General features: G+C 38.0%; 1 protein-coding gene across 1 annotated transcript; it reads left to right on the top strand.

Moving 5' to 3' along the window:
- Positions 1 to 5,585: 5,585 nt before the first annotated feature.
- On the top strand, positions 5,586 to 7,453 carry LOC310724218 (little elongation complex subunit 1-like; the record flags this gene model as incomplete). The annotated part of the gene is made up of 5 exons (XM_083537959.1): positions 5,586 to 5,720; positions 6,439 to 6,629; positions 6,846 to 6,946; positions 7,041 to 7,130; positions 7,245 to 7,453. The coding sequence occupies 5 exons, from the start codon at positions 5,586 to 5,588 to the stop codon at positions 7,451 to 7,453; spliced, it is 726 nt and encodes a 241-aa protein (XP_083394085.1).
- Between the last annotated feature and the right edge of the window lie 6,536 nt (positions 7,454 to 13,989).

The raw sequence follows: 13,989 nt of genomic DNA on the forward strand, positions 1-13,989 counted from the left end.
AACAGAATCATGGATGCAGATGAAGGACTGGATGCAGATGAAGGTCTGGATGCAGATGAAGGACTGGATGCAGATGAAGGACTGGATGCAGATGAAGGACTGGCTGAAGGAGATGAACTTTGACTACCAGGCTGTAAAGACACATATTGTATATTATGAACTTAAGCATAATAATGATGATGATAATGACATATGAAGATCTTTTTAAATTACAGGAATCTGCATTGGTACATTTACATTAGGTTTGGCTGCTGAATTGTTGCTGAAGGATCCACCAAACCGTGACTTTGTAGACTAAAAAAGAGAGGCGACAGAACAGACTGACATTCATGTAAAATCATTCATGTGCTGGAAATGTAAAGATCTGATTTCCCTTTTGAAGAAAACACAAATAATCTTCTATCCAATAAAAGACAATATGACTATAAAAGGCTTTGGGGACGTTCCAGAGATAATTGCGTGTGGAGTAAATACTGAAATATGAAAATAATGAATGAGCAGTGATAATGTAAGTGCAGGCTGTATAATGGTGGGGGTGGAGGTAGGGGGCGCTACAGCAGTAGGAGTGGAGTAAAGCAGGTGGAACACTTGCAGCAGGTGGAACACTTACGACCTGGTAAAAGAACAATAAAGAGTGTGGAAAACAGGTTTTATTCACCTTTTAGTCTTGGTATTTTTTACAGATCTAAATAAGAAGAAACATTGCAAAATCTAACATTGACACATTAATATGTTTAATCCACAATCATCTCTGTACACTAGTGAGAGTCTGAGGGCAGAAGTGAAGTGATATGAAGATCTATAAATATAACACACTTTAACACACTTGAGCAAAATCCAAAGTCTTTTACAATGATCTCAGTGCTTCCACTATTGATCACTGGATGAGACATGGGAATAGATAAAGCAGACATTGTTATATATGATTAGGGATGTAAACTGTAGCAGCGAACGTCAAGAAGGAAAGGCGTCCCGAACCGCGAGTGTGTGGGTGAACCCTGGTGTGAGTACTGGAAAGAAAAATGCCAGCATGAAAAACAAAGAAAAATAAAGAAGCTCCGCTTGGTGAACTTTTGCCTGTCTGTCTTTCTTTCAGTGCATTTGTTACATAAACATCACTTTTATGAGATTTTGTAAATCTCTGCATTGGACATTTCTCACTCTGTACAAATAAAGACCTTTAGGTTATGGGAAATGTGTTTAATCATCTTCTATTACACATTTTTGTCAGCACAAACCTCATGTAACAGATCAAACCATTTCTTCTGATGGGGAGCAGGTGTGTTTCCAGCTTCAGAGAATAACCCCAGTGCTGCCAAACCGCCGCAGACGAGACGTCCACTCATCATCCTCTACCGCCGCTGACGAGACGTCCACTCATCGTCCTCTACCGCCACAGACGAGACGTCCACTCATCGTCCACCGAAAAGTTTCGACTGGTCGTGGACCTGCATTGGACATTTTTCACTCTGTACAAATAAAGACCTTTAGGTTATGGGAAATGTGTTTAATTATCTTCTATTATACATTTTTGTCAGCACAAACCTTATGTAACAGATCAAACTATTTCTTCTGATGGGGAGCAGGTGTGTTTCCAGCTTCAGAGAATAACCCCAGTGCTGCCAAACCCCCGCAGACGAGACGTCCACTCATCATTCTCTACCGCCACAGACGAGACGTCCACTCATCATCCTCTACCGCCACAGACAAGACGTCCACTCATCATCCTCTACCGCCGCCGCCGAGACGTCCACTCATCGTCCTCTACCGCCGCAGACGAGACGTCCACTCATCGTCCTCTACCCCCGCAGACGAGACGTCCACTAATCGTCCTCTACCGCCGCAGACGAGACGTCCACTCATCGTCCTCTACCGCCACAGACGAGACGTCCACTCATCGTCCTCTACCGCCACAGATGAGACGTCCACTCATCGTCCTCTACCGCCGCAGACGAGACGTCCACTCATCGTCCTCTACCGCCACAGACGAGACGTCCACTCATCGTCCTCTACCGCCACAGATGAGACGTCCACTCATCGTCCTCTACCGCCGCAGACGAGACGTCCACTCATCGTCCTCTACCGCCACAGATGAGACGTCCACTAATCGTTCTCTACCGCCACAGACGAGACGTCCACTCATCGTCCTCTACCCCCGCAGACGAGACGTCCACTCATCGTCCTCTACCCCCGCAGACGAGACGTCCACTCATCGTCCTCTACCGCCACAGACGAGACGTCCACTCATCGTCCTCTACCGCCACAGACAAGACGTCCACTCATCATCCTCTACCGCCACAGATGAGACGTCCACTCATCATCCTCTACCGCCACAGATGAGACGTCCACTCATCATCTCCTAAAGCCTTTTGAGACGTTTTAGACATGTCTGAGACATTTGAAACATGTTTTTGTTTAAAAAGATTTTTCTGAACCTTTTTGATCTTGTAGAAAGCACGAGATGAATCATGTTTCCTAAAGAGGTAATGATAAATCACTATCACACATTGATGAAACGCTGTGAGCAGAAACCCCATTAGATTTCGAGTCTAACGCCTTCACCACTCAGCCATCACAGCAGCAGTTCCTGTCCTTTGTAACCCTGAGCTTTTTAACAGGAGCAACATTCTGGCTAACAGCAGAACACACTAACCAACTGCACAACAGAGATCTTTTATTAACATCTCCTTTGGTGGTTTGGATAAACCACATTTGGCACAAACCAGCAGTCAGTAGCCGGCGTGTGTTTTGCATGAGGCCCATGTGACATGAGACTCTTAATCTCAGGGTGCTGGATTTGTGCCCCACGTTTTGTAAGGACAGGAATTGCAGTGACATGCTGAGATGTCGAAGGTTTGTGTTCATTGTGTTCTTAAAAAAAAAAAAAAAAACACTTGACTGGTGTACACACATTCTGGAGACACAGAAGGTAAAAAGGGGAAAAAGCCACACAGAAGGTGAGGTGATGAACTGAAGTCAGATGGTAGGAAGTAAAAGATACTGCAGAATGAAAAAATTTAGGAAAGAGGAGAAAACAGTGAGGGTGAGGAGAAGATTCATATGGAAGTCTGTTTCTGCCACATAAAAAAAAGGTTTACCCAAAAAAGTTTTTTTTCTCACAATTGCAACTTTTTTAGGCAGTCGGGCAGCGTCACCTCCTCTGTAGTGCCAGAAAGTTTCACATATTTAAAATAAAATGTGCTTCAATCAATAAAATCACATGATATTAATCTGAGCCTCTGAACCCTGGAGAGAACTCTGTCTAACAATCAGCTCTGGAGGAGACGGAACAAGACAGATGAAGCAGAGGAGCCTCGTTCACACACCAACAGCTTCAAACTTCAGACCCACAACATGGTTACCGGTGGAGGCACCAAAAACGTTGGATGTTTATAAGTAAATAAAGTCAGAGTTTATTTATTTATATATTTGTATTTGCATTTTTATGTAATATGCCAATTAAATGCTTTAAATGAGTTTAGTTTTCACAGACTACTAAAATAATCGATAGCTGCAGCCCCAAATATAACTACTAAATATAGTTATAGTGTGTGTGTGTGTGTGTGTGTGTGTGTGTGTGTGTGTGTGTGTGTGTGTGTGTGTGTATGTAGTGTCCTTGTAGATCTGGACTTCACTCACAGATGCTGAAGGAGCTTTAACTGAATTTTATCCTTGTCCTGGTTTCTCCTCCACAGCTGGATCTTGAGCTGCAGCTGGTTTCTCCTTCACAGCTGGAACTTGAGCTGGATGTGGGTGGACTCTGGTTGTGGTGGTTCCTCTCAGTCTCACGCTCCTTATGAGATTAAAGTGTTGATGGAGCTGTAACAGAACAGAGACACTGCTCTTACACACTGCTGTTAGTCTTTATGCCGACACCAGCAAAATCACCCCCTGATGCTGACTGAAATCCCCTCATATGACCAAACCCACCCTTTATATTAATAGATTACACTTTAAGGTCGTTAAAAAGTTTGCCGTCAAGATTCTCTTTCACCAAATTTGCCGCCTCTTGAGATTTTAATTGGAAGAGTTCAGACCCTTTTGTCTCCGTCTCGTAACCGACAACCTTCAGGAGGGACGTCATGTCAACACACAATTCATATTAAACAGATCTAATACAGGACTTTAGTAAAACAAACAAATTTATTTTACTACTACTTACACACTTACCAGCTACCTGATGTTCAATAGTAGAAAAATGTTCAATAGAGCGACTGTACGACTGCTGGAACAGTGAGTTTCCAAACTTTATGGGTTTTTATTCTCTTTGAAACACTGAGTTTATTATTTATTATTAGAGCTGCAACAATAATCACATAATAATCGATAATGAAATTGGTTGTGAGTGAATGCTGTTATCCTCATCATGTGAAAATGGTGTAGTTTATTGAAGTGTTATTGTGTAAACTGTTTGTTTGTAACTTCGGGAGTCGCACTGGATCTGTTCTGTCGTGACTCGCGAGCATCAGGTTGCGCAATCGACTCGATCAGTTCGATTACTGTTTTTACTTTATTTATACTGATTATTTTCTTGTAACATCACATTCCCAATGTATTATCTATACTGTAGAATTGTCTGTGTCATGTGATTTGATCACATTTTGTTCATATTAGAACAAGAGAGCTGCATCAGACATGCCACCACCCAGTGCTGCTAAAAAGCCTCGACTTGATGCTGCACCTCACAAACACACAACACAATCCCTCATCACTAGTGCATTAAAAACACTGCAGGATTCCTGTGATGATGTTTTATCTCCAAACTGGATTGATGCACTACTTAAAGGGAAATGTGAACTTTCTTCTCTCACAGATGAAGAAAAATCTGTTATTTCCAAGTTTTGTGTGAACGAGGTCAGTGATTATCTTCTGTTTTATTTAGTGTGCATTCAATTCAAACGCATGCATTTTATTTAGTGTACATGCAATTCTATTTCTCTGGATTTGAGTTTTCTCAGTTTTAATAGTCAATCCATAATTCACTGGTCCTGATGTTCTGAAATTGAACAGTAGATGTAATTTGTCATGTAAAAATGTTTACTCCAGGTTTTGGTTTATGCAAAGTCGAGTAGTTTTCCTAAACCTAATCTACAGTCCAGTCTTAACCCCCTAATATTTGTTTTAAAAACATGATCGGTTGAACTTTTTTTGGTTGAAACTTTTCTTCTGTCTCATTTAGTCGTCAGCAGAGACGTTTCTGAAAGCGGTTTTGGAGAAGATCAAGGCGGAGAAAGAGTCTATCGGACATGAACTCCTGCAGTCTCTCTGTAGGGTTTATGTGGGCTTGTGTCAAAAGAGAGGAGACTCTCATAAAGCACATGCCCTCGCCTACAGATTTCTTAAAGAAGGTGAGATTATATTGACATTTCATTATATATTTACTAAAAAAAAAAAAAAAAAAAAATTTAATAAATAAATAAATAAATAAATAAATAAATAAATAAATAAATAAATAAATAAAAGGTATATAAAGAAGCCAGTTGTGTTCTGTTTTTGGTTCTGTATTTCTTCCTATACAGTGTATTTTAAATATGTGATATCATTTTATTTCCTTTGCAGACTTTTCTCAAGCCCCAAAACTGATAATGGTCATGGTGACAGCATGGCCAAGTGTTTTCTCCTGTAACAGCCCTTTATGCAGAGCCGTTCACATCGTGTGCAAAATGAAGGCATACGGAAAGGTGTATTACTTGCTCAGCAAATATCTGCACTGGGATACAGTAAGTAGCTGATTCTCATCACAACAGTCACCAGAACAGTCATTAAACATCCTTTTTCAACTGGACTTTTTATGTGTTTTACTTCATTCTTAATCTACTTTTAATTTCCAATGTCCATGTGATCTATGGAGCAAATTCATTATAAATTCATGTAGAATTAAATCAATAAGTATCTATCCCTATTCTACATCACTATTTTAGTCTTTTTTTATGAGTGTAGTGTATTAGTGCTGATAACCAGCAGCAAAGAAACTGCACTTAACTCCAGCGTTAATGACGCTGTTTATGATCAAAATGATCAGATCAGTGCAATAAACATGCAAATAAATCTGTGTTTCATAATATACTAATAAAGGAAGTGATATAGAACCATGTGACACTGTGCTCACTACTGAATAAACAAACTAAATCTGTGCCTCAAATTACATACTCATGTACTATTCTAGAGCATTATTTACTCCTGCTACTGTCTGATACATAAACCCTTTAGGAACGTGTGCTACTTTGCATGTGTATCTAAAATCTTTTCTAGGACTTCTCCTTACATAAGAGTAATAAATGGAGGTTATAAAAAGAGCAGAATGCACAGTTAGAGCTCTACCTCAGTATTTCAATCATCTGCACTTGTGATTGGTTGTGACCTTTCAGTTATGATCATATTATTGTAAACATTGTTTCATTGATCTGGTTTTTAAAGAAAAGATGTATTTTCTGCCAGGAGCCTCCTGGAGACACCTACAGAGCCATCACCAGCACACTGAAGGCTCTTCTGAAAGACAAAAGTCTGACTTTCCAGAAGAGCAGTTGGTATGGTGATGATCTCTGTCCTGCTGCCTGGGACTACGTATTCAGCCTGGACCTTCTCTGTGCACAACTGGGCTGGATTTGGACCGACTCCCATGTTATACGGTACTGATTGTGAAACTGCTTCTATGTGTTTAATTCTCATCTTTTTAGTTTTTTTAAACATTTAATAGATTGCAAACCGGCAAATGTGAGACTCATATGAGACAGTGTGTGTCCCAAATACTGCAAATTTTCCATTCTTGCTGCATAAACTTACAATTGATGGTATTCTATTACCGCCACAAGAAAACTTAATATGTTCAATTTTTTATTTAACAGAAAAAGTGTGTGGCTCATTTTGAATACTTGGCTGAAACAAACACAAACAGAGGAAACAAAGTTCAGAAACGTCTCTGTAGCAGCAATATTCAGGCTACTTGGTAAGTTTCCTGTAAATTCTGTTTTAAAGCATTTTCTCTTATTATTTCTGGATTCTTCTGTTTTTTACTCATGTTCTTTGTTCATCTCAAACAGGGCGACTTGGCCAAAATGGCCTTAAGGAGAACGTGGCAGCATCAGTCGAGGATCTGGTGAAACGTGTAAATGAGTTCAGGGGGCAAAATGGTATCAAATAACAAGTCCTTTATCAATCTTTATCTTTATTCTCTGATGTTTAGTTCTCTATCAACAGCAAAGTGCTTCAGCAAGTCCTAATTTTATGATGGATTTTGTGTGCAGATTTGCCGTGGGAGGTGCAGCTCGCAGTGGTTTATGCCACTCATGATCTGGCACCCAGCAGCCCCAAAGTCGCTCTGAACGCTTTGGAATCGTGGAAAAAAGATCTCACAAAGCCCGTTCCTCCAGCCGTCACCAAGTGCCTTCAGCAGATCAGCTTCCTCTGTTCTCACATAAAGACAAAAAAAATGATCACAATAAATAATGTTTAATAGATTAGGTTTTTTAAAATATTTTTGTACAAAAATAAATAAAATACATAATAGATCTGCACAGTGTTATTGATTGTCTCTTTACAGTGGTGGGTCGTGCATTTCACACATAATCATCTGCCTTCAGTCCCAATCATCCTCTTAATAACATCAATATGATGCCACAGCTGTAGAAACCATCATTATTATACAGCATATGATAGATGCAGTATAACAGAGCGCATGCAGATTCTTGTGCATTTTCCTCGCATTACAGTTTTCCTGCTGTTTTTAAATTAAGTCAAATTATGTGTTTTTGTACAGATTCTACAAAGAAGATGCAAAAAGTATAAATGGCTCATGAAAAAGCTTAACAACTTTGGGTTGACCTTTATATAATGTCCTTTATACTTTAATAACACTTTAACCCAAATTCATTTTTAACAGCACAAATTGTATTAATGCGCAATTAATGCAGCACACATGTTTCCATTTTTATTAAAAAAATAAATGAATAAATATAAAAAAAGGAGAAAATTAAAAACTTTAACACAACAAACATTTATTCACGACATCCTTTCTTTTCCTCAGATATTGTTAGAATTTTATCATGCAAAAAGTTCAATCTTGGAGAGGTTTTCCATACGATCTACAATGTCTTTTCTGATCAGGAAAGAATCACACAGCACACAGAATGGCGCAAATGTTCTTCTTTAGTTAATTGCAGATAACAGACAAGTAAATATACACACTGAGAAAACCCGAGTTTAAACTGTTCCTGATTGGGTAAGAAAACATAGTAACCAGAGATGTGTGAACCCAGGGTTTGGCTCTGAAGCTGGAAACACACCTGCTCCCCATCAGAAGAAATGGTTTGATCTGTTACATAAGGTTTGTGCTGACAAAAATGTATAAGAGAAGATGATTAAAAACATTTCCCATAACCTAAAGGTCTTTATTTGTACAGAGTGAGAAATGTCCAATGCAGGTCCACGGCCAGTCGAAACTTTTCGGTGGACCACAGAAACGTCTTTGTGGATTCCACCCTCCTAAAGTGTTCATTTCAGACTTTCAGGTAATCCTCTCTTTCATGTCACATCACTGTGAACCTGCACAACTAAATTTGTGACCAAACTCATGTGCTTTAAATGTCCTCTGCTGTGGGATGCAGAAATAGTTGTTGCAATATTTATTTTTATTTACAAAATCTCAATAGATTGATGTTTACATCCCTTATTATATATAACAATGTTTGTTTTATTTACACCCATGTCTCATCCAGTTATTAAATAGAGGAACCACTGAGATCAGTATAAAAGGCATATTTTTAATAATTTATTTATTTTTTAAAGCTTCGAAGTTTTAAGCACAGTTTTTATTTATGACCTGCGTAACTCATATAAAACATGGCAAACAAGAATAAAAAATTACAATAGATTTCTATTTTTTAAATTGCCTTCAAATTTTGCCGTTATGAGACCATTTATTACTAATTTTAATGTTAAAGTGTGTTATATTTATAGATCTTCATATCACTTGACTTCTGCCCTCAGTCTCTCACTAGTGTACAGAGATGATTGTGGATTAAACATATTAATGTGTGAATGTTAGATTTTGCAATGTTTCTTCTTATTTAGATCTGTAAAAAATACCAAGACTAAAAGGTGAATAAAACCTGTTTTTCACACTCTTTATTGTTCTTTTACCAGGTCGTAAGTGTTCCACCTGCTGCAAGTGTTCCACCTGCTTTACTCCACTCCTACTGCTGTAGCGCCCCCTACCTCCACCCCCACCATTATACAGCCTGCACTTACATTATCACTGCTCATTCATTATTTTCATATTTCAGTATTTACTCCACACGCAATTATCTCTGGAACCTCCCCAAAGCCTTTTATAGTCATATTGTCTTTTATTGGATAGAAGATTATTTGTGTTTTCTTCAAAAGGGAAATCAGATCTTTACATTTCCAGCACATGTATGATTTTACATGAATGTCAGTCTGTTCTGTCGCCTCTCTTTTTTAGTTTACAAAGTCACGGTTTGGTGGATCCTTCAGCAACAATTCAGCAGCCAAACCTAATGTAAATGTACCAATGCAGATTCATGTAATTTAAAAAGATCTTCATATGTCATTATCATCATCATTATTATGCTTAATTTCATAATATACAATATGTGTCTTTACAGCCTGGTAGTTAAAGTTCATCTCCTCCAGCCAGTCCTTCATCTGCATTCAGACCTTCATCTGCATCCAGTCCTTCATCTGCATCCAGACCTTCATCTGCATCCAGTCCTTCATCTGCATCCAGACCTTCATCTGCATCCAGTCCTTCATCTGCATCCAGTCCTTCATCTGCATCCAGTCCTTCATCTGCATCCAGACCTTCATCTGCATCCAGTCCTTCATCTGCATCCAGACCTTCATCTGCATCCAGTCCTTCATCTGCAACCAGACCTTCATCTGCATCCAGTCCTTCATCTGCATCCAGTCCTTCATCTGCATCCAGACCTTCATCTGCATCCAGACCTTCATCTGCATCCAGACCTTCATCTGCATCCATGATTCTGTTTTTGTGGATTTAATATTTGTATCTATTGTTGTTTATTATTTGGTTGTTTTTTTTAAACCCACTTTGGAACTTTTTAATCATAAATGTTTATATTTGTTGTTAAATACCCCTCACTAATATGTACATAATTTGTAAATAGTATTTGTATCTTTGTGTGTTTGCATTATTATATTTTATCATGTGACATTTTTGTAGCATTTTCAGTAATGAAAAATAAAATGTTTTATTGTTCATATTGTTCAACAGTGACTCGTGAATTATTCTGTGAACCTGCTGAACCCATTATCATCTTCATTATTATTATTACTGTTATATATATATATATATATATATATATATATATTTTTTTTTTTTAATTCCACTTAATATTAAAAGAGACTTTTGATAAAATAAGTGTTAAAGTTAACTCCCAGGTTCCCTGGTGGTCTAGTGGTTAGGATGCGCTCACCGCTGTGGCCCGGGTTCGATCCCCGGTCAGGGAACCAACCCCAGCCCCTCTTAGCGCCGGTCCCAAGCCCGGATAAATGGGGAGGGTTGCGTTAGGAAGGGCATCCAGCGTAAAAACATGTGCCAAATCAAACATGTGGAGGATCCGCTGTGGCGCCCCCTAATGGGAGAAGCTGAAAGAAATTAATATAAGTGTTAAAGTTAAATAAGTACATTAATAAAACAATGCATACATTTTAAGCACTTACTTTATTGCAATTTCCAGCAAAAATATTACAGCACACAGTGACAAGTGATTTATTTTCATTCACATGAAAAGAAAAAATTGAATGAAATGAGAATAAATAAAAACTGCGGAAATTTAGGAAAGGAAAAAAAAATTTTATTCTGTCATCACTGCAAAGTTGATGGATTTCCTATAACAACATCCACATTCACACACATTCAGACATTTCTGAAGACTGAGCAAGAATTCAGAGAGACAAAAACATACTGAAGGAGAAGAACAAATACATCAGTCCTGCACAGAGCCTGAGAATTTGAAAACAAGATATACACAAATAAATAAATCATATTATATAAATATATTACATCTTTAATACATTATTAAAATACATACTTTGTAACCTGTCTAGTTAAAAGAGCCCAAAGCTACAAAAAATAAAAAAATAAAAAATTTCAATATTTAAACTTAACAGAAAAAAGGTCTCTTTTCACATTGTTTACATTTTAAATACATTAATACATAAAAAAGATACACAAAGATATAAATAATTCTGGGTGGGAAAAAAAAAAAATATATATATATATATATATATATATATATATATATATATATATATATATATATATATATATATATATATATATATATATATATATATATATAAAATCCCAAAACAACAGCCTGCCTGGTTGCAGTTTATATCTCATTAGCATGAGACGCCACCACGGGATTCGAACCGCGACTTTGTCCCGCAATGAGCACTGCAACCAGATACGTAACCACTAGGCTACGTGCAGGCCGGACAAAATAACAGTTTAATCACAGCTTAAGAACTACATCTCTGTACAAGTCCCGCCCCTTTTCACAGTTGATTGGTTGGCGCTGTAAGGAAAAAAAGGCAACCTTCTTTTCCTCTTGTTTACGTTAAATGAAATAATACAAACAAATACACAAATAAATTTATATATTCGCCGCAAAGGCAAAAGAAAGAAGAAAAAAAACACATCAGGAAGTTATTAACATAAACGAACTTGTGACCACTAGGGCCGCGTGATGGCGCTATATACTCTGTACAAGTCCCGCCCCTTCTCTCGGATGATTGGCTAGCACTGAAAGCAAACCCTGCGTTGATTAGTCTGTTCACATACATAATTCATAGACTTGCAGGAAAAAGCTGATCAATTTGACTAAAAACTAAAGAATAAAAGAGAGATAATATTTCCAGAAATGTTGCAGTGAGCAGAAACTGACATTTCGGCTAATATTGTAGGAGACATCATAATTAGCCTCATGCTAACCGGGTTTGCTAGCGCTGTTTTTGTGTTAATTTATTTCTTAGAATATCTGACTAACATTTGACCAAAAAGAGGAATACATTCTATTTTACATTATTATAATACGTATAGTTTATGTATAGCTCACTAAATGTACAATATTTAGACTGAGGATGAAAACGATTGAAGCTAAGATTAATTAGCCGGCTAGTTAGCCTAGCTCAGTGGATCTCAAAGTGTGGGACGCGGCCCTCTAGTGGGGAATAAAGACATGACAGGTGGGGCGCAATGAACGGCAGGATTCATTTATTTGTTCTTCATTAATGATTTTCACTATTAATAAAGTTCATACACTCAAAGCAACACAAATAAACAATAAGGTACAAGTCACTTATACTGCATACACACAGTGTATAGTCCTTACAGAAATTGGGCTGACCCAATCACATCTTCAATCATCTCCCCTTTTGGGCTCTGTGTGAGCTTGCTGCATCAGATGGAGGTCATAATTAGTTTTAGGATTCATCAGTGTGGATTAGAGTTTTATTGTATTAAAAAATTACACTTTTTTAAAAATAAATTTTTAATGTGTAAATTCTCACTCGTTTCTACCTGTTATTATATGGCTTTAGTGCTTTTATGAAATAGGAGTTCATTTACATAATCAAGTGTGTGCAAAGATGAGATGTGTTTGTGATCGTATGTAGTGGGCCGATCTGGACCAAAATGCCAGAGCTTGATTTTTTGTCCCAGTCCAGTTCTGCTTGGATCCTTCTCAGATAGTTTCCATATCTGTAAAGAGAACAGCAATACGTTTCATTCCACACACTGACTCTGTGGACGTGTAGGGGTGTGTTTACCTTTTTCTCTTTGCATGGTGGATGTGTGTGTGTTCTTCTGTAGGACGGTCCAAGTATGTACCTGCTGCATGTGGCTGGACCTGAAAAGAAGTACAGATGAATGTAATGAGGTCGAGTGTGAGGGTTTTCCTGGACAGAAGAAAGTTCAGGCTTCCAAGTCTTTCTTTTTTCATCGTGAATGAATCAGTGAATGAAACTAACTGTCTTCACTCTAAATTAAACATTTCCTGCATGTTCATGGGACACTGTACTGTAGCGGTGTGTAAGTGTGTGTCACCTCGTCTCATCTCTCTGATCTCATCCTGATAATGCTGTCCGATTTGTTGCAACTGCCTGAGATACTCTTACACACACACACACACACACACACACACACACACACACACACACACACACACACACACACACACACACATTTCTGCAAGTATGAGCCCCTTTTCAGTTTTTCACTTGATCCCTCTTTAATTTAGAAGACAGTCAGAGACACCGGTCGTCCCTGTATTCTGTCTTGTGCTGCTTGTTGAGGTGCAGCGACTCTCTCATTGAGGAATCTGGACCATTCAGCATCTGCTGTACTTGACCTCAGACCCTGCATTTAAACAAAGTGAAGTAAGATTTCACATTTCAGTCAAAAAGATTCAGACCTTCTTCATGGTTTAAGGAGGATTCTGGTCTCCTAATATACATGTGGGTTTAAATCCCACTTCTGAAATGACAAAATATTATTTTATTTGATCTATTTAATGTCCAAATATTCACATTTATATCTGTAATAATAACTGGATGTGGGCATGGTCTCAACTGTAAACACCTAAAAATGAAACAGTTTTAAATTAAATGTGAAGGAATTAGAAATAAATGATGTTTGTGATCTGGCACACTTGATATTGGACAAAGTGTAAGAACTGCTCTCCAACTTCTACAGCTTCATATCTACAGTGGGGGAAATAATTATTCAATCTCCTGCTCATTCTGTAAATGTACCCTCTTACAAATCCTATAACACACATATCTATCCATTCATCCACCCAAAGAGAGTAACTACTTGTGCTACTGCATGTAATTCTTGTATGATTAAAAAGGAAGTCTATGGCAAGCCAAAAGGGTCATAATTACGCCTTAGATTAAACGCGTTAACATTAAAAATGCCTTTAAATACGGCGTTTTAAACAGTAT

Source organism: Silurus aristotelis (genome assembly GCF_946808225.1).
Source record: "Silurus aristotelis genome assembly, chromosome: 3".
Lineage (NCBI taxonomy): Eukaryota > Metazoa > Chordata > Actinopteri > Siluriformes > Siluridae > Silurus > Silurus aristotelis.